This window comes from Perna viridis, chromosome 3 (assembly GCF_037379345.1).
Source record: "Perna viridis isolate PV_CMFRI_1.1 ecotype Kerala chromosome 3, ASM3737934v1, whole genome shotgun sequence".
Classification (NCBI taxonomy): domain Eukaryota; kingdom Metazoa; phylum Mollusca; class Bivalvia; order Mytilida; family Mytilidae; genus Perna; species Perna viridis.
In genome coordinates, this window is record NC_142447.1 from 51511168 (window position 1) to 51531692 (window position 20525).

At 33.3% G+C, this 20525-nt stretch overlaps 2 protein-coding genes across 3 annotated transcripts in view; both read left to right on the plus strand.

Moving 5' to 3' along the window:
- The first annotated feature begins 2246 nt into the window (after positions 1 to 2246).
- On the plus strand, positions 2247 to 6208 carry LOC148622809 (temptin-like). The gene is made up of 2 exons (XM_088573022.1): positions 2247 to 2574; positions 4732 to 6208. The coding sequence occupies exons 1-2, from the start codon at positions 2445 to 2447 to the stop codon at positions 4824 to 4826; spliced, it is 225 nt and encodes a 74-aa protein (XP_088429148.1). The 5' UTR covers positions 2247 to 2444; the 3' UTR covers positions 4827 to 6208.
- Positions 6209 to 7350: 1142 nt separating this feature from the next.
- Positions 7351 to 20525, plus strand: part of LOC148622810 (uncharacterized) — a 54725-nt gene continuing 41550 nt past the window's right edge. The window contains exons 1-3 of one of the 2 annotated variants that reach the window (XM_088573025.1): positions 7351 to 7483; positions 13175 to 13402; positions 16720 to 16896. In XM_088573025.1, the coding sequence (XP_088429151.1) occupies positions 13181 to 13402; positions 16720 to 16896 (399 nt within the window). In that variant the 5' untranslated portion in view covers positions 7351 to 7483; positions 13175 to 13180. The remainder of the gene's footprint in view (positions 7484 to 13174; positions 13403 to 16719; positions 16897 to 20525) is intronic. The other variant, XM_088573026.1, reaches the window with a different exon arrangement.

The window sequence follows — 20525 nt, forward strand, 5'->3', positions numbered from 1 at the left end:
ACGCTTGGAGAACGTTAAGGATCGCGAACCATTAATAAGGAGCTTTTCAGTTCATTTATGTTACCTTTTTTAACAATAACAGCAAATTTGCTACAAGATTGAAGTCATCACTACAGTAGTTTTAAGGTCGTCATCATGAACTCGTGGATCGTTATGGTGTATCCATCAGCACCATGAAAACTGATTTATTCAAGGGGTCATAGTTTTCCTTCCCTCGTTTGTCTACCCTGGACTTGGCTTTTTATGAGCAACTCGGTGGGTGTTTCTAGAAAAGCAGAGGACGCTTACCCTACCGGTGCACCTGGTCCATGCTCCCAGTTTTTAGTGGAGTCCGAGTTGCTCATTTACTTTTGTTACTTTGGATGTATGATTTTAGTTACTTAATGTTCTTTGTTGTGTATGTCTGTTTTCCATGTCCGGTCTTTGTCCCTGGATTACATTCTTTTGATTACCGCTATAACCTTGGTTCCTTTGATTACTCTTTAAGAACAAAGCAAAGATGTCTGTCAGTTGATTACCTTTTACAAAGGATATAATAAAGTAATATTTCAGTAATTTTGATAAACAGTGTGTCAGAAAATACAAAGGCATCACTTTGACTCTCACGGTGCAGATTAACACTAATGATTTGAACTTCTAAATTTGAAGAAAAAGTGTTATGAATGTAATCATATTGTTTGGTAGCAAATTCGCCAGTTTTGTGCTTGTCCGATTTCACACAAATAACGATACACGACCTGGTTTTTCTTGGGTTATAAATCTTCTTCCCATGATAGAGATAAGTCATTGGTCATTTTGAGTAGCCTAACAGTAAGTTCAGTATAACATAAGTATAGTTTACAGGCAGTGTAATATTTAATATGGTTGGAATAATTTCGTTGTACTGAAATATTATATTGCAATATATTTTTCCTGTTACTTAAATACACGGACCTTTTGCGACTGTTAACTATCTCTGATTTCCACCTTAAATTTATATAAATTTATTAACTTGTTAAAACAATTTACTAATTTTGTTTATATAAATTCGTTAACTTGTTAAAACTATTTACTAATTTGTAATAACATCTATTAAATTTGTGACAACAAATCAAATAGAATTGCTCAATGCCGCTAATCAGCTTCCGTAGCTTTGTATATAGTAAATATTTTTTAGGTACAACATTATACCCAGTGCAGCAGAAATTATTTTAATTATTATTTATATATATATGATTACGTATCTTATATGCAAGAAATATTTGCATCACTCTTTTTATGTCGCTAATATTGTTAGCGACTTCTAGCACTCGTGATTTCAGCACTTAATATTCGCGCATGATTTGCATAAGTATGTAGTTATACGCCACGTAATGCTGTAGATCCTGCTGTGTTTACCGCCATAGCGCTATTCTAACTTCATACGAGATAAAAATGTACCTCTTAAGTATCATACACGTGTTTTCTGCGTGTGTTTCTTGTTTGTATGAGAATAGGAAGTTTACATGAAATGATCGGTTAGCTTTGAACATTATTCAGTTTCCGATTCAGGCACTGGGGCTCGTTACAAGACTATATAGGTCACAGCAGGCCTCGATATTTATGAATATTCATTGCCAGTTGGTTCCTAAACTGGTTCCCTGGTCAATATTATGTTTAATTCAGATTATCGACATGATTGAGCCAGTATCAAAGGGGCTCCGTGTTGTACCTTTGGTACACAGGAATATATCGGATAATCAAATTTTCAACGGATCAAAGCCTAGGTCTCATGAATTGACGCTGTAAAGCTACTTAGTCGGGAGTGGTATGTAACCACTGAGTTATCAACCCACCCCCCCCAAAAAAAAAATGCCATTGCAATTAACATCTCTGTAGTTAAATTCTTTATCATGGTTAACGATTATTTGTAGATGACTTTGTTGAGAAGTCTTCTAGGCGTCGCCTTGGTACAAGTCTGTTTTTGTCGTACATACTATAGAGACAGAATGCCTAATGGCTACTCAGTACCTAATCCATGTCAGACATCTGCCATATGGGAAGGAGCTGGTCACTTTAATCCCTTCCACCACACTCACCTTAAAAATTCTTTTGGAAATGTATGTATACACACAGTAGTCAATACAAATGCCAAAATTTATTGTATTATAGCTAATGAAATAACTAAAATCGATATTAAACGTGACACAATAATTGACGCAGATGACAACAAATGTAAAACTTGAGACAAAATATACAACTAGTAAAATAATAACAAGACCAAAGACACATTATGTTTGGCTTCATTTCTGATACTTTATATTTTGTTCAAATGTTTAATAATAAAAGGTAAACGTATCACAATAGTTGTCTCGTTGTGCAAACATAGTACCGGTACTTGTGCATATTTTGACAATTTATGACAGTCCAGACACACATGTAATTATGTTTTACTTTTACGAAAGGATTTTCGAACACAGGGAAGTATGTGGACGCAGACTCTTTGTAATATGGATTCTGACAGAGATAACAAAACAAACGGAGAAGAACTAGGCGATCCAAATTGTGTTTGGACAGCCGGATCAATACCAGAAGGAGTAGCACAGAGTCATCCAGGTAAAAAATGTAGCTAGGTATATGATACACCTCTCTTCTCTATGTTTTTGTGTTGATATTTATAGAAACCTGAAAAAAAAGGAAGCAGCGAAAAACCAAAATAAAAAAGGAAGCACTTTCTCTTTTTTATAAGTAATTACATGGCAATCGGTAATAGCCCTTGACTCCCAAAACACGCCCGAGACGTGGTAGACTGCTAGTACCCGGACGGTATTGAAAATACTGTGTAATAACCTATTCATCACAGGACTTTAAATGCATGATAATTAAAAGATTTAATAGACCAAAATATATAGCTATCAATGAATCCAGAAAAAAAAACCAATAACTTACCTCAAGTAAATATGAAAAGAAGTTCCATATTTTCTGACACAAAACAGTGCCACAGTGACTTATGGTCGTTCATCATAACTATATATTTCCTACAGAGGCATCTTGAAGAATTGAAAATTACGATCCTAATATGGTGTACAAAGATGTTCAAAGCATTTCTATTTACATATGTTGTAAGTTTTTTTTTCAGCTGTGCTATATCTCGGTTTTGTTGCATTTATTTGTCTAGAGCTTGATTAAAAATGTAGCATATACTGTATTAAATATGCTATATGCTGTATTTTATAGCTTAAACCGTATCTGTATGTAGCTGTATGCATCTGCATGCGTCTTTCATGCATTCACTCGTGTCTTTAATTCCTCAATAATTAGATTACAATGGCATATATTTGGTGTATTGCTATTTCATGCATTGGTAGTAAGCCGACTATATCTGGCTGAGCACTGAACAATGTAGGAATGACAAAGTTTCATTAACGACGTGATTTCCCAATCTTCTAGGTCAGTTTGCGGTCATTTTCCTAATAAAACTGTGTACAAATCCACATCATCATGACACGATAGTTCTTGGTAAAATGTCGGAGGAAATATCTCAGTTATTATGTCTGACCAAATATCACGCAAAACGTTTGTTTAAAATTATCGAAATAAGAAGCCAAATCCATCACTGAGAGGTTCTACCATGATTCATGAACAATACAAGGAATGAAGCCTCAATGTTTCGTGTATTTTGAAATTTGTAATATTGCAAATTTTGATAAATATGATAAATCAGATCTGATATCTAATATTATTTTGTTGCATATGCGGCAAAAACAAACTGTTTTAGATTAATATTCATCAAACAGACCAGGGGCGGATCCAGGATTTTAGAATGGGGGAGGGGCGCACAGAGAAAAATTTTTGAGGTTAATTTTTTTGAAATATTCTTCTAGAATGAGTGCAATGTAAATATCTTTTGTTTTAAAATTAGCGAGAAATTAAAGTTTCAGCCTAAAGCGCCAAAATCTACCCCTGACAATCCATACTTTGCAAATTTTAGGGGGGCGCTCGCCCGCCACTCCCCCGTCTGAATCCGCCACTGCAGACGGTCGGTCTGCTCATTAGAGTAATCTTGTTAAATGGGACCCGCTAAGAGTTTATTAATTCGTGGTGGGAGGTGCAAAGTAAAATAGCATTTACGGATATATTTAAATCGTATATAGGAATATGCAGTAGAATTAACTAAGAAGTGCATATGCTTTAAAAATATGTTAGAATTTTTCAATGCGCTGGGTAATAAATTATGGCCCTATTTGAATATATAGCAAATATATAGCATATGCTAAAGCTTTAAAATCAATTTTGAACTTAACAACACTTTACAGTAAAAATGAAGCATATGATGTAAAATGTAGCATAGATGTACAAACAACTGGAAATAATAAAGTCCTATAAGCTGAAAAGTAAAATTGAAATTTTGATTAGAAATCGGATTACGTGAACAACTAGAAATTAGAAATTATATACATGTATAATGAACTCTGACTCCTAAAATTTATTCAATTAGTGTGGTTCTATACTAATAGTCATAGATTCTGACAAAATAGTACTGCCCTTGTATTTTTAAAATTAATGCATGTCATACAAATCAGTACAATTACATGTAGTTCGGTAATGTCCCGTACATGTAGTGTAAAGTTAATCTTAAAAATTGCTTAAGTAAAAAGTACTATATAGCATTGTTCAAAACAGAGACATCTTTCTTATAGAAAACGATAATTTTTTTATGAAAAACATAAAACGTGAATTGTATAACAAATACTCTGTTCTGATCTTTTACAGGCATTTGTGAACCTATTGGAAGTGCTCAGTGTGCGTGGCAAAACTTTGCCTGTGATTGTATGGATCATTGTTCCGGACTCGTTGGTTATCCTTGAAAACTTAAAACGGAAAGAAAAGAAAAGAGAAAAAAAAAACAAAAAACAAAAGTAAACAAATATCCGAAATTATTTTATGGGTTCTTAAATATTCATCCGTGAGGGAATATGTTTCGTCATTGGTCTCGTCTAACGGAATATATTACATGTTCCATGATTGCTGGTCCTCATAATCCCACGTTGTGTCTTCCACAAGACTAGAGCCCATATTTGTTATATGCATGCTCTCTACCATGAACGTTAGTCTTTGAGTAATTGCAGATTAAACAATTTTCTGGTGTCTGTGGGCTTAGTCTACCTGAAAGTGACGAAACGGGTGTAGTGATATTGAGCATTTCGTTTCTAACTTGTTAAAGAAAATACAATCGAAGTATACAACCGCAATGACTAGAAAAAAAACCATTACTATTTTTCATGGCAAACTCTCAATTTACCCATTTAGACAGTTGTTTTTTTTTCTACTAAAGGCTTTTAGAGCAAAGCTATGGTATCTTGAGCTTAAATTCGTCATCTAAAAAAATCTTCGGATACCACCGTGAACAGGTCTGATCAATTTGTTATAGTTATCACTAGCCATAACATAAACATCTATAAAGGTCCACCGCCGCACCTGGGCGATGTTCCCACACTTTGTTGGAGTTCGGTTTGTTCATTTACTTGTGGTTTTCTGTTCGTTGTCTTACGGTTCCAGTTTTAGTTGTTTCTGTCTAAGCATTTATGGCCATAGTTATGATTAAGGTCTGCGTTTGTTGCTGTCTGATTCAAATTCACGATCTGTACTAGCGTAAACAAAATGTTGAACCTTTAGGCGAGATTTACAAATGAATTTATACATGTAGTGCAAGGTATAAAATACTAAAAAACAAATAAAAACAAAAAGGAAGGAAAAAATTAAAACAAAATAAAAAAATAAAGCAAAATAAAATATGACAGTATAGAAGAAAATGAAACAATTTGCACTTTTGATGCAGGCACGTAAGTTATTCATCATATATCCATTCAACCATCCGTCCATTCAGCCAGTCAGGCAGTATACGTGTTTAGCAGCACGAGTTGCAAATCCAGAAATTCCGAATTAAAAGGGACCCGCTGACAGGCCTAAAAGGGGGGGGGGGGGTCCGATGATATCCACGTTTGCTTTTATATAATAGACGTGCCCGCCCCAAGCTTTAAATTATCTACCAGTGACAAACGCAAATTGGCGCATGCTAGTTGCTAATCTTAAACATAAATCATTCTTTAGAAAAAAAAGTGTTTGAAAGTAATCTTAGCTTAAGGTCAGATATGTTCAAAATTATTACTATTGGTGAAGCTATTACTTATTCCATATGTCAATCATGTTTGTAATTCGAATCTGGTGTTCTTTGTGATTTTTATGCTCAGTTATGTAATAATCTGCTGAATGATTCGGACATTATTAAAATATGTAAAACTCTATCTGTTTTTGAGTATTGTTCTACTAAAAGTGATTATTAATCCAAAATAGAGACAAATCGAACTGTTATACTTTGGATCCATCTCTGAAAAGTCTAATTAACATTAGATTGGGGAAATTCAAAAGTCAATGAGACATGGGATTGATAATAAAAAGAAATATTGTCCGTTCCTGAAATCAGAGTATAACAATGATAAATTGAATGATTGCACACATAAATCAAAGGAGCATTTCATAGTCTCCAAATCGTACATGACAAGACGATGACACTAAGGGATAAAACATGGCCGAGGAATACCAGTCGACAGTGAGCGAATATTGAATTCGGCGACATGGGGAATGTAACGATGTCCCTGATGAAGTCCATGACCATTATAGGCTTGGAGAAATGTTTTCGTGAGAAGCGTTGCATTTCCGATTAAGGCCAAAAAATTTAAACGAGCCAAATATTTGGGGAATTTTTATAAAAACGTAAAAAAAAGTGTTGAGTATCCTGTTTCAGAGACATAAAACATGTGAATTATATGTCTGCGTATTTGAAATCGAGTATTTCAGGGCCGTAGCCAGGTTTTCTGAATGGGGGTGCGAACTGATCACTGATGAGCAATTTTACTTGGTTATCTGGTATGATTTCTCGTTAATTACAGGCTACGATGTAAATCGAAGTTTTTTTGTTTTTTTTTAAAAGGAGGGTGCGATCGCACCCGTCACACCTTCTATTTTGAGTAATTCGGAGCTTCTGAGGGCGGTATTTCATCTCTTGTAATAAAACTGCGTTTGGAAGAGTAGGTGTACACAAAGGAGCAGATCATAAACAATTAATTGACGATTCTTTACTGGACAGATCGATGTCCTGAAAACCCAATTAATGTCCAGGACATCGAGTGTAAAGATTTGTTTCCATCAAACCGTGGACACAAAACCTCCCTACAGTCGGACAGAATGAGACATATTTCTTATTTATACTTGCTCGACTTCTGGTATTTATAATAAGTTACCGTGCGAAAATATTCGACCGTTGATTGAGCTACTCGATCGTCCCGTTTTTCGTTCTGTCCGCGTCCGACTTCTTTTGCATGAAATTATAATATTACAGCAGTCGAAAGCCTCGCACTCACGAAAATTGCATCCCAAATTACCAAATATGTCTCGGACGAATTTTCGTCGCACAGGATAAGTGCAAAGAATTGTCTGTATTTCAAGGATAACTATAAGGGTTCTGGTGAGTATTTAATTCGATTCTGTAATAGAAAATAACCGTAAATTGAACAATTTACACACACAGAACGATAAATTCGGATGCAGATCTTGTATCGATTTTCTGTTTCCTGGCCGTACACAAAGAAATTATGTATTCAGGAAAATAAATTTACGTTTTTGCTGTTTAAAATGTGAATTTTCAGACAATAAACACGTAAATATATGATTTAAGATATGTCCATCTATTTGGATTAGGGCAGTTTGAAAACAATTTGACGAAATTCTTCGATTATTGGATTTTATTGTACGCTTAGAAGCGAGCGAGCACACGGTCACGATCCAGTAACTATTTACTATACTTGCTCTGTAATTTGTGTTGTGTTCGATCAATGATGACGTGTTGAAATTAAAACAACATGAGATTGAGATATTTTACTTTAAAGTTCGTTTTAATACCATCAAGAATCTGCATTGTATCCCACATGTGCACAGACGCATTGTAAATATATACAAATGAATGTATACATGGTCAATTCCTTGATACAGAACAGCATCACTTGATTTAAAGATACCTTTAAAGTCCATTTTCAGAATAAATATGGGTATTATGTTTTTAAATAGATTCTTATAAATATCGTAAAGTATGCATATATTTTCTATGTTCAATGGATATTACATGTACAAATTGGTACCAATAAATTATATGGTTTTATTGTTTAACCACATATTTCAATCATTTTATCTTGTTAACATGTTCATAATTGACCCAGTACATGTACATTGGAAAAAAACAAATGATTTTTTTTTCTGACAAAAATGGTAACATCAAAACACCTACATTCATAATATATACATGTATATAAATCTGTAGGTTTACTATGCTCTCGGTTATGTAAAAAAGACATATACCAGTATATAGAGAGACCCCTGATGCTACTACTATACCCTCAGGCCTGGATCTTTACTACAATCTGTCCAAGCTGTCCATCCATTTACATTTTCATAAAAAAAATTTCTCAACTTCTACTGGATGATTTATGTTAAAATTAAGTGATGTTGAATTGTGCAGTAAATCATTCCCCCTTGAATTTTATGCTCCATATCACCAGATTGGCAACAGAGAATAGTTCTGGTGTAGGCATCCCCCTAAAGTTGAAAAAAAGATTTGCTAGCATGAAATTTGTGTTGTTTTTTTTTTACAACACTTGTGTGCTTATTCTAGCTGATAAGCAATTTCTTTTCTTTACACCCCAACTAAAAACAGTGGATACACCCCACTGAACTTTTAATGCTTTCTGTAAGAGTATGCTCAAGACATCAATGGTGCATTCATTTGTTTATTTTTTCACATTCTTCTACTACTAAACAGATGAGATGAACATAAATGCATGAATACATTTTTTGTGGATCCATTGTTTTGCAATTCATTATATTTAATTGTCTTTTTCAACCTTTGAAAAGAAAAACGTTTTGGCCATAGGCCTTTTTCAGTTTCCTTTCCAGTTCCTTGTTTACATCTTTGTCAGTTGGTGTTTGTTCAGTTGAAAAAAAAGGCCAAAAACAAGCATTTTCTGACATTAATCAAGTAAAATTTGAGTTCCATAACACAGTAGGAAGGTCTGGATTGAATCAAATTCAAAATAAAGGACCAAAAACAAAATGCTGATATCTTGACCATGATCTATAATTTGGGTTTTATATTAGTCTAGAACTATTTGATTTGTAAATACATGTACATTGTACATGTATGTGAAATCTTACTGTGAAAGTGTGATTATTAAATTTTGATTTTGGGCTCCATTTTAAAGTTAGTGCAAATGATGGTCCAAAAATAAAATTAGATTTCATGGAAAAGTTCAACTAAAAGTATAAGGGTTCTTTTAAGATGAATTATTTATCCTACTACTCATATCATGTGTATTTAGATATTTGTTTTTTATCCTATGTCCAAGTACATATACAATGAAGCTCTAATTGAGGTCCATATCGGCATATGGTTCAAAATTAGATTTTCAATTTCATGCACTGTTTTTCAAGTTAATACAGATTAAAATAATGGGGTTCTTTTTTATGTTGAATTGAGGTTGAGTTTTTTGTTTTTGAGACCTGAACATCAGAGTCTAATGGTTCCAAAATTAAATTTGATTTGATTTTAACAATAAATGAACTCCACATGGTCTTTGATATGTTGAATCTGGGTTTTTTGTTTTTGGGTCCCATTTTTTATGTTAGTCCAAAGGATCAAAAATTAATCTTATTTTAATTTTCATTCTGCATCCCAAACCTGTGCTGTTGTCTAACACTAGTTTTAATTGGAATTCAGAGGGTTCTGGTTAATTTCATGCAATTTTTGTGAAGAAGATAAAAAAAAAAACAAATACACTGGAACACCTTTATTGTACAATTTTTTTAGCTCACTATCCCTTAAGGGCCTTGTGAATTATTGCTATCACTTAGCATCCATTGTCATTGTCTGTAAACAGTTTTTCAAACATTTTTACCCTGGACTATTTGATTTATTGTTTTTTGTTAGTTATATTAATCTAAAGATCTATTTACTTTTTGCTGATGATTCAATATTTTATTTTCAAGTTATTGAGTTTTTTGTAAAAGAGCGACATGTTTTTTTCATATGTCGAATTGTAACTTGAAAACAACGTAAATCCAAATTTCTTGAAACTTAATGTAGTTGTTTCTCACGGTTTGGTGAAAAAAAATTAAAACATTTTGAGTTATGGGACTTAGTAACTAAAAAAGGATTTTTTTCTTTCACATGTTGTGCTGTTTCTCAAAAACTATTTAGGATTATTGCATAAAACTGTACACTCTTGTTAGTTATAATAATCTGGAGATCAGTATCCTTTTTCATGAAGATTCTTTATTTTATTTTTAAGTTATTGAATTTTTATAAAGTTTTTTCTAAAAGAGTGTGTTTTTTCACATTTCACACTGTTTGAGGAGAATTTCAGTTGGTGCATTAATCTTTAAAGAATATGTTTGGGTGGTTGGGTCACAAAAAATTCCCTTCCACCCCCAATACATTTATTGATGGAATAGCCCTTAGAAAGAACTAATATGGGGATTTTATTTTAGAGAAACATTACACCATGAACACTGAAATATATTGTAATAATTTTTATTTCTTCTTCATCAACTTTCTTATTTATGGAACTTTGACATTTTCAATTTATGTATTGACATGCACATTTTTTTGGTTGCCAAAAAAAAAAATCTTTGCTCCCTTAATCAGAATTATTGCTTCAATTTGGTATCAGCAATTTTTGTCTGTCTCTTATATAAACTTCCTTTTGAGTTCAAGTAAGGAATGAGTCAGGTATACTTTGCATGACATCCTGTACAACCCTGTGTTATTCTCTAAATATTTATAATGTCTTTTTTTCACAAGACAACAGGCGTATCATGTGCTCGTTGCACAGCTGTTTTGAAATGCATAGTACATGTAGGTAGAATAAAACTTTCATTAATGAAATGATCTTTATGATAAGGCCTAGAAAAGTCTTTTTTGGGCAAAGTTATTGGCCAACTCCTTTTTGGGTTTTTGATCCTTCATAATACCTTATGTTACCGGTCGATCACTGGAACTTTCCTACTATTTCTGAACACTACACAAAAATATAGTTCAAATGTAATTCCTTTTATATCATTCAATACCTCTTTTATAACAAGTAAATATGTTTCTTGCAATTTATCTGCTCAATAATACCCTGTTATTTATGCAAATAAGATTAAGATCTAATGTTCGTATCAACTCAAGATTTGAGAGACTCCTTTTTGTCCTTGAAAGATATTTAGTAATAAATTTACATTTAGGGAATTTATTTTGTGCAGTAATGTGTCTGGAAGGATGAAATGTGTTTAATCTGTTCATTTCAAAACACTCATAAGTCAAATTATCCATCCTTTCATTAATATTTTACCATTTATAAAAAGTAAATGAAGAGCAGTGTGTTTAATCAAAAAAATTGGCGGGAAAATTTAAATTGATTAAAAGTGTCCAGATTTGGAAAATCTTGTGTTAGGAAATTATTTTCTTAAGCTGATATTGGTTTTATTTAAGTATGATTGTTATGTAGGATAAATACTCTGTTGATGTAGCTTTTGAATGCACAGCACCTCTTGGATAGATTTAAAATTGGGGAAAAAGGTGAAATTGAACAAAAATTTGTAAATGTGTGTGAAGGTGGATCAGTAGTATAGATTGACTTACCGTTTATGCGTATTGAAAAGGGACAGTTCTTATTAGTATTTTAAGTGCAATGTATGATCGTAATTTTATTGAACATCATATAATCTTTGAAATTTGTTCATGCTACAATTTTCACTAGAATCAAAAACTGCCAGTGCTATCAGCACTTTGATTGAAGTTATAGCCCTTGAAATGTAAAAAAATGAGGATTTTTTTTGGGCACTTTTCAGCCAGTTATCTTGGATTATCATCCGAGTGATCAGCCATACAAAAGATTTGACTTTGTTGTGGTTAAAATAGTTACTGCCCTTGAAAGGTCAAGTATACATATGTACATGTACTATGTAGTCATTTTTGGCAGTTATTAGCTTTGATTTTAAGAACTGTAACTGATAGAGAAAAGGTTACAATTGCTGGAGTTTTTTTTTCTAATACTGACATCAAATACTCATTAGCATAAAGTGAAAGAATGAGTTCCAGGTGAGTAATTAAAGCCATCTAGGACCTCTAATTTATTTATCCAGACCTGTGCTTGTACCTATACATATAGGTATTAATACAATCTAAATTTAAAGCAATCAACATCATAACCCCTGTCACACTGTCAAGTCAGGTGAGAGAAATGATTGTGAACAGATCATCGATTATATATGTCAAGTATTGCAGCTTGATCTTGAAAGGAGCGAGTTTAGAAATGTGGACAAAAATTGTTTTAACAAATTGTTAGGATGTCAAAATTATTACCATTTGTAAAGAATATATAGAGTAATGTGCCTTTTATTTTGATAAACCATTTTTCAGAAAATGTAAGAAGCAATATTTTTCCCTTTATTTTATACAAAGTTGATAGTTATAGATGCATCCTTAATTTTTATTCTGTTAAATAATCACTATCTATTTTATGTTGACCTATAACACTGAATATGTAATATTTTTAGTTATTGATATACATGTACATGTAAGGTGTGAACGAACTTGTTAGAATACATAGTGTGAAATGTTGCTCTTAGCATTTTCTAAAAAATAGATTATCAAAATAAGACACTTTACTACATATCCTTTGCAACTGGTAATTGTTTTGACAGACATCTTTAATTTGTTTATAAAGGTTACAGTTTTGCTGAAATTTCTGTTCAAGATTTTTAACTTAATTCACAATCAAGCTGCAATACGTAACATACATCATCAATCTGTTCAAGATTATTTCTTTCTGGGCACACTAACATGAGTAGAGTGTTCAGGGGTTCCCATTTCCCACCACTCAGAACTTTTGTGAAAATTTGTTGACGGAAAGTTACATCTTTGGGACATAAAAATTTTGATTTCTGGAAAGATTTTTTAAGTTTGGAAAGTATACATTTGATGAGCAACATTATATTCACATTTTGAGCTCACCAATGATAAAAATCCTCTTACACTGGTACAATTGTACCAACATTCGACAAATATGATGTACTCAAGAGACAATCACTTAGTCATTCCAATCTGAACTGTTGTATATTTTAGTAAAAAATGCCCAATAAGCGAAAGTCAAGAAGAACTCATATTTTCCAAAGATCAACAAGATCAACAAGGTCAAGGACAAAAAAGTCATCATCAAGAGAAAATGTAGTACTATTAGATGAAAATGAGGTCAATAACGATGAATCTGTCAGTAAGTCAGACTTGGGTGAAGAAGAACAAGAAAAGGAAGAAGGGACAGAAGAAGAACATGACAAGACTGGAGATAAAATGGTAAGTTTGTTTAGTGCATTCGAATGAAAGGTCCATGTGACTAAACTACAATGCATGCCCATCAGCCTGTACCTGTCATAAATCTTTTCTGAAATTGCTGTGTGGGTTTAGCTTGAATTCACTATTACTTGTACATGAAACATCACTTTAACATAACATAGTTCTTGGTAGACATTCCTCATACTTCGTAAGAAATCATTCCAAATCATCTTCCAAATATACAGAGGAAGATGTTTACAAAATGCTGGAATTTTTAATCGACAACATATTTGTCCAGTGTGGTGAACGTGTTTTTCAACAAACGGTTGGCATTCCATTGGGAACAAATTGTGCTCTTTTTCTTGCTGATCTATTCCTTCACTCTTATGAGGCTGACTTTGAGTCGAAAGAAAGAATATCGTTTGGCTAAATCCTTTAATCTCAGTTTCCGCTATATAGATGATGTATTATCTTTAAACAATCCTAATTTCGGGGATTTGACACATCGCATCTACCCTCAAAGAACTTGAGATAAAGGATACTACAGACACTGTAAAGTCAGCCTCATATCTTGACCTACACCTAGAAATCGATGGTAAAGGAAAACTATTGACCAAACTTTACGACAAACGTGATGACTTTCATTCAGAATTGTCAACTTTCCTTTCATCTGTGGCAACATCCCTTCACCACCTGCATATGGAGTGTTCATATCACAACTCATACGTTATGCCAGAGCTTACCGAAACTACGCAGACTTTTTGTATTGCACTAGAAACTAACAAATAAGCTTCTGGAACAGGGTAATGTTGCTACAAGATTGAACTACAGAAGTTTTATGGTCGTCATCATGAACTTGTGGATTGTTATGGTGTATCCATCTGCACCAGGAAAACTGATTTATTCAACAGGTCATAGTTTTCCTTCCCTCGTTTGTCTAACTTGGATTTGACTTTTTATGAGCAACTCAGGGGGTGTTTCTAGAAAAGCAGAGGACACTTACCTTACCGGTACACCTGGTCCATGCTCCCAGTTTTTAGTGGAGTCTGAGTTGCTCATTTGCTTTTGTTACTTTGTATGTATGATTTTAGTTACTTTATGTTCTTTGATGTGTATGTCTGTTTTCCATGTCTGGTCTTTGTCCCTGGGTTGCATTCTTTTGATTACTGCTATAACCTTGGTTCCCTTGATTACTCTTAAAAGAGTTCAGAATATAATGTCATGGGAAGAGTCAAAGGGATGTAAATTTTCAGGACTGCATGTCATATAAATAGGGAGATTTTTATATTATTTAGCTCATCTGCATCAAAGACCCATGTGAAGTTATTTCATTATTTTGCTACGCCATTGATATTATTGGCATTTTAAAAAATCCCTTAAACCACTGTTTCCATTGTAACCATATTTGGTCCTCAGCATTTCTTCACTATCTACTTAAGTTAATTGGTAATAACAATCAGGCAACACTAATAGCTGCCATGTCTATAACAGAACACAAGGATAAAACCACTCTTTCAACTCATATCTCAAAAACTATGAGAGGTAGAGAAAAATATTGTTCTTCTGTATCTAGTTATGAATTTATTAGAAAGAAACTTTCATTGTTGAAATAATCCTTATGATAAGGCCTACAGAAGTCTTCATTAAGTCAAAGTTGTGGGTGACTTCTTGTTAGAATTATTTCCCTATAAATGCCGAAAAAGAAGAAACTTTGAAATTGCAAAAAATGGTCCTTATGACCAGCACTATGAAAGGTTTCAACTAAGTTGTTGTAAGAAATGTTTTCTATTTGAATAGCCACCCTTGAAAAAAAAATAGTCATTTTCACAGTTTATGACTTTTAATTAAGGACTGTAGGAGATAGGTTAAAGGTTTCAATTCATTCCAGTTTATTCCAAATTAATACATGTATACTTGTTATTTTGTAGAACTTGTTCTGTAATCTAAGAGGGCTGTTGTTTTTGTTTTTAACAGGATTTCATTAAGAAAAAGTTAAAAAGCACAAAATCAGATGAGGATACATTATAATATAACCATTATTATCAATTTAGATTGAAGATCAGAAATGATATAGCAGTCACTTGTAAAGCCCGATAGCATCTGCAATTATCTTACACTGCCACAGTAAAATAGTCATACTGGCATACCCCATATAGGTTCAGATGCAGATAGTTAGATCCATTTTATAGGCATTTATAATATATCAAATTTAATTCTATTTTATTTATATCAATAAACAAACTTAATAGACTACCTTTACTGCGAACTTAATATGCTGATTAATTAGGATTGTACATTTGTATTAACAACGATCAAAATAAAAGAAATTAAATTAAAGAATCAAGAAACTTATATAAAGAAAGGGGTTCCATGCTATCATTTGCCACTCATTAATTTTTGCCAAATGTGTTACAAAAGGGTAGCATAACCCCCAAAACCATCCTGATGTATCACTCACTGTATTGTGGTTACTGCCTGATGACATCAGAAGCCTGGAGAGGACACATAAAAATAAAATTTAGTTTAGACAATGGCAGAGGAATTTCAATAATGCATTTCTCAGGAATGGTGTCAGTCTGTGGTCTGGTGATATTGCTTTTTGTAATAATCATTCTGTTGAGCTATTGAGGCCATGTGTAAAGTTAATAGAGCTGCAGGTGCTCCAGGGCCTTAAAAGTGCATGGTTGGTGTTGTCTGCAACATACATAATTGTTGTTATTGTATTCTAAGACTTTGGTGTTTATGTTAATGTACATGTATCTGGAACTATATGCCTAAGAAGCGAAGTACTTTAAATGACACGTAGGTGTCTACAGGATAACTTATATCAACTGAGGAATGTAGCTAGTCAAGAGGGGCATATATCTTAGGATTTATTTCTATGATTGTGGCGGCTTAAGTTAGAATGATTTGACAGACGGTTTCAACCTGAAGGTCAATAAATTAAATTTGGACTTGAAAATATTTAGAAACTGGGAAAGCCAACTAGTGTATTGTAGCTCCGTTATGTGGTATGTCAGAAAGTTTTGTGTTCATTCATCTAGGTGTTCCATGTAAACTGACATCAAACCTGAATATTACACAAACTGGGCACTGCTACAATGCATTATGAAGTTGATGTGTGTTTTTTTTGTAATGTTCTTCGTAATCAGAATGGTGAATTTAAAAATAAACCAAAGAGTTCAACATTAACTATTTACAACAATCAGCTTATGTTTAGATACGTTTGAATTCGATCCCTGTACTTTCCTATTACTCCAAATTTGCAATTTGACAATTATTCAAACGATTGATATAAATTGATTCAGTACATGAGTACTTTGATTTTTACCTATTAGCAGGAATGTGAAGAGATAAAAGACAAAGTGGAAGTAGACCACAGCAACAAATATGATATTGCTGACATACATGTACAAGTTGGAATAGATGAACATACAAAGAAGATTACAGAAACCAACATAGAAAATAGAAATGGCAATCCAAAGTCTACTCTACCAGTACTAGTATATAGACATGTAAGCTTATTATTCAAAATCATGATATTTATAATTGAATTCTCTTCTGTTAAACATCACCTTAGGGACACATGGCCAAGGTAAGCCTATGCCTTCACTTTCCTTACCTTGTTGTCCATGTACTTAACACTTTTACCACCTCCTCAATTAATAACGTTATAAGGTAAAGTCCTGTAATATTTTTTAAAAAGAAAAGAAGATGATGAAATCTGAAGTGATTAAAGTAATTTTTCTCTTAAGATGAGATGGTTTTTATACGCCTGTCTGTCCAGACTGGGCATATTAGGGTACACCAGTGTCCATCAGTCTGTCCCTCCCTTTGTCAGTCTCTCATTAACGATTTGTAGTACAAGTCAGAAATGCTTTCACCAATTTTGTTTAACTTTGGTGAATTTCTTTCTATTGATGTGAACTTCCTTTCAATTTTTATAAATTTCCGCTTTTTCTTATACCACCGCAAAAAAATTCAGTATGACGCTGTAGTTGTCGATTATGTCTGTAGACTCTTGGTTTCCGTGCAATAATTGAATATTAGTAGATTGATCTTTACAAAATTTTATAACAAGGCTTCAATCAACAAAAGGAAGGTTGGTATTTACTTTGTGGGTTATGTCCCTAATTGTTTTAAGTAAAGGCCATAAGGGGGCCAAAACAAGCATTTCATGAAATTTTATAGTTTAACTCTATTAAAAACATAGGAATGTCTGTGATATTGGATATGATTTGGATCTCTTTGAAATTATATTGCAAGGTGCCGTTTCACTAAAGGAAAGCTAGGATTGATTTTTGGGGTTAAGACTTGGGCCCTTTTTGAATTAGGGGTCTGAAACAAGCATTTTTCTGATGTCAGAACAATAACTTGAGTAAAAGTGAATGGATCTCATATAAATTTTACTTCATGGTAGTATACCACAAAAGGAAGACTGTGGTTGACATTTGGGGTTGTGACTTGAGCCAAGTAAGGATAAGGGGCCACAAAGGAGTCAGAAATTATTATTTTTTTTCCTAATGTCTGGATGATAACTTGAGTAAAAGGGAATGAATTGTTGTGAAAATGATATTTTTGAATCTCCATTTTATATTAATTTTTTACATTTATACTTACCACATTAACAATAAAATAAATATAGAATACTTAAGGATTTATAAGCAGAATTCTCTAGGAGGTTGGATAAATTTCTTTCTCAAAGAAAACAAAACATCTTTAAAATTCTGTACAATTAAAACATTTCCACCAGGTTAAAAACAATTACACTTTACACTGAAAAATATGGTAATGATCATTAATTTTTATTATTTATGAGAATCCAAATTAAATAAAATTTAACAAATTTAGATTCAGATGCCCAATCAGCTGCGTCAATAATTGCTTTCATTGATGCTTCTTTCTATAATAGTTAAATGTGCATTGACTTTCACTCTCTCATCTGAATAGGCTGTTTGAACAGTTTTAACTAACCAACTAGATATTGTTGTTGATGCAACTGGCTTATGGGGTTCTTTTAGAGCCAAAAATAATTTTCCCTTGTCCAGAGAACCTAAGTTTTGTCTATAATCTTGAGTTCTCTCAAGATACGTGTTTATGGCACCCTTAGGCTCTAACAGAAACTGCAGAGTTAAACCAGGAACAAAAATTATTCTGACAATCTTGTTTAGACAAACCATGTTTTATAAAAGAAACACTCTTTTTTTCTGAATTTTCATTGATTCTTGATCAATTCTCAAACTTCGAATATCATTGCACCTATGAAAGAATGTGATAGCAATTAAGAAAACAGTTTTCAAACTAAGAAATTTGATATCGATATTACTTAAAGGTTCAAACGGCTCTTTTTGTGAAGCCTCAGAGACAACTTCTAAGTCCCATTCAGGAAGAAGTTTGGTCTTAGGTGGTCTTGATTGAAAAAAAACCTTTAATCGACCTGGATGTTGTTGACCTACAGGACAGCTCTGAATAGGTGGTAAAATAGCCAAAAGCATTGATTTATTTTATACCCTGATATAGTTCTGTATTATAAAACTTGACTGAAAAAGATACACCAAAAAATCAGCTACTTGCTCCAAAGTTGCTGAATATGGATCACTTTTCCTACCACAACACCAGCTACTAAACTTAAAAAATTTCTTAACATAGTCTCTCCAAGTGCCTTTCTGCCATGATGCTTTGAGCAATTTTCGAGCTGACTCAGAAAACCCTTTTGTTTTAAAGTTTCTGTCGAAAAGAGCCATGCTGTTAGATTTAACATTTGAGGATTGGGATGATGTATCAGTCCTTGGCTGACTCAATAGATTTTCTTGAATTGGTAACTGAATTGGAGGAGCTATTAATATCTCCAGTAACTTTGGATACCAATGTCTCCTCGGTCATTGAGGAGCTATTAGTATGATCTTGCAATGAAATTGCTTCATATATTTTAATACTTTCGGAATCAGACAAAATGGAGGGAATGCATAAGCAAACATGTTTTGCCATGAAATTGCCAGTGCATCCAGAGCTAATGCATTTTGATTTGGAATCCATGAACAAAACACTTCAGTCTGTCTGTTCTTGGATGAAGCAAAGAGACCTATCATTGGTACCCCCCATAAATGAAAAATCTGACTGACTATTGACCTGTTCAATGTCCATTCTGTTGGACAAATTTTCACCCGACTCAACTGGTCGGCTGATAAATTTTTCTTATCTACTTTGTGTGCTTATTTTAAAACTATTCCATTTTGAATAGCCAACTGTCAAAGTTCCCAAGTCAAACAACACAGACTTGGTGACTCTGTTCTCCCTTGATGGTTGATCTGAATTCCATTCCTCTTATTAAATCACAGTCCCAATATAACCCCCAAAACCCTTTTTTGAAAGTATCTGTTGCGACTGTATCACTGCTGCCGGGAGATACTAAAGACCGGCCTTTCTGAGTGTTGGCTGCTGAGTAAATGGAACAAATTGTGTCATATCCCTGGATATGGGTTTCCAAAAACTCAACAGATGAAGTTGAATAGGTCTCATGTGAAGCATTGGGAATAAGATCTATGCAAGATGCCATTATCCCTAGAATTCTCAAAAAATCTATAGCTTTGGGATGAATACCACTCAGATTCAGAATGAATGCCTCCAGTTTTTTTTTTACCCTTTCCAGTATTCGAAGCACTAAACCCTTGTCTAGCAGTTATAAACCCCCTAGATAAGTTACTCTCTAATTTGGAATTACAGAAGATTTTTCTTTGTTTATGATGAAACTTAGTGAAACGATTCACACATTTCTGTCGATCTTGAATCAAATTCTCCTTGTTTTGATTTACAATCAGCCAAGCGTCCAGATACACTACCAAACATTCATTTTGTGTTCTGTTTGTAGCTGCCACTACTGTAACCAATTTTTTAAACACTCGGGGATCAAAGGATTCCACTGAAACACATTGCTTTCAATTGATATCATGGCTTGTTCTCACAAAACCTCATGTACTGTTTGTGTTTTTGAGTACATGAAGGTAAGCATCTGATAGATCAAAGAAATTGCCCAATCTGTTAGTTGTACTAGACTTACCACCTTCTGCATTGTGCTCATTTTGAAATGAATTTTCTTTAACTGATTTTTCAGAGGTTTAAAATTTGTCACCATTCTCAACTTGGC

Excerpts from the sequence above, each read along its gene's own strand:
- LOC148622809 (XM_088573022.1), top strand. The coding sequence starts at position 2,445 with ATGTGGACGCAGACTCTTTGTAATATGGATTCTGACAGAGATAACAAA. Across the intron at positions 2,575-4,731 it reads AGTAGCACAGAGTCATCCAG|GCATTTGTGAACCTATTGGA; the intron begins GTAAAAAATGTA and ends GATCTTTTACAG.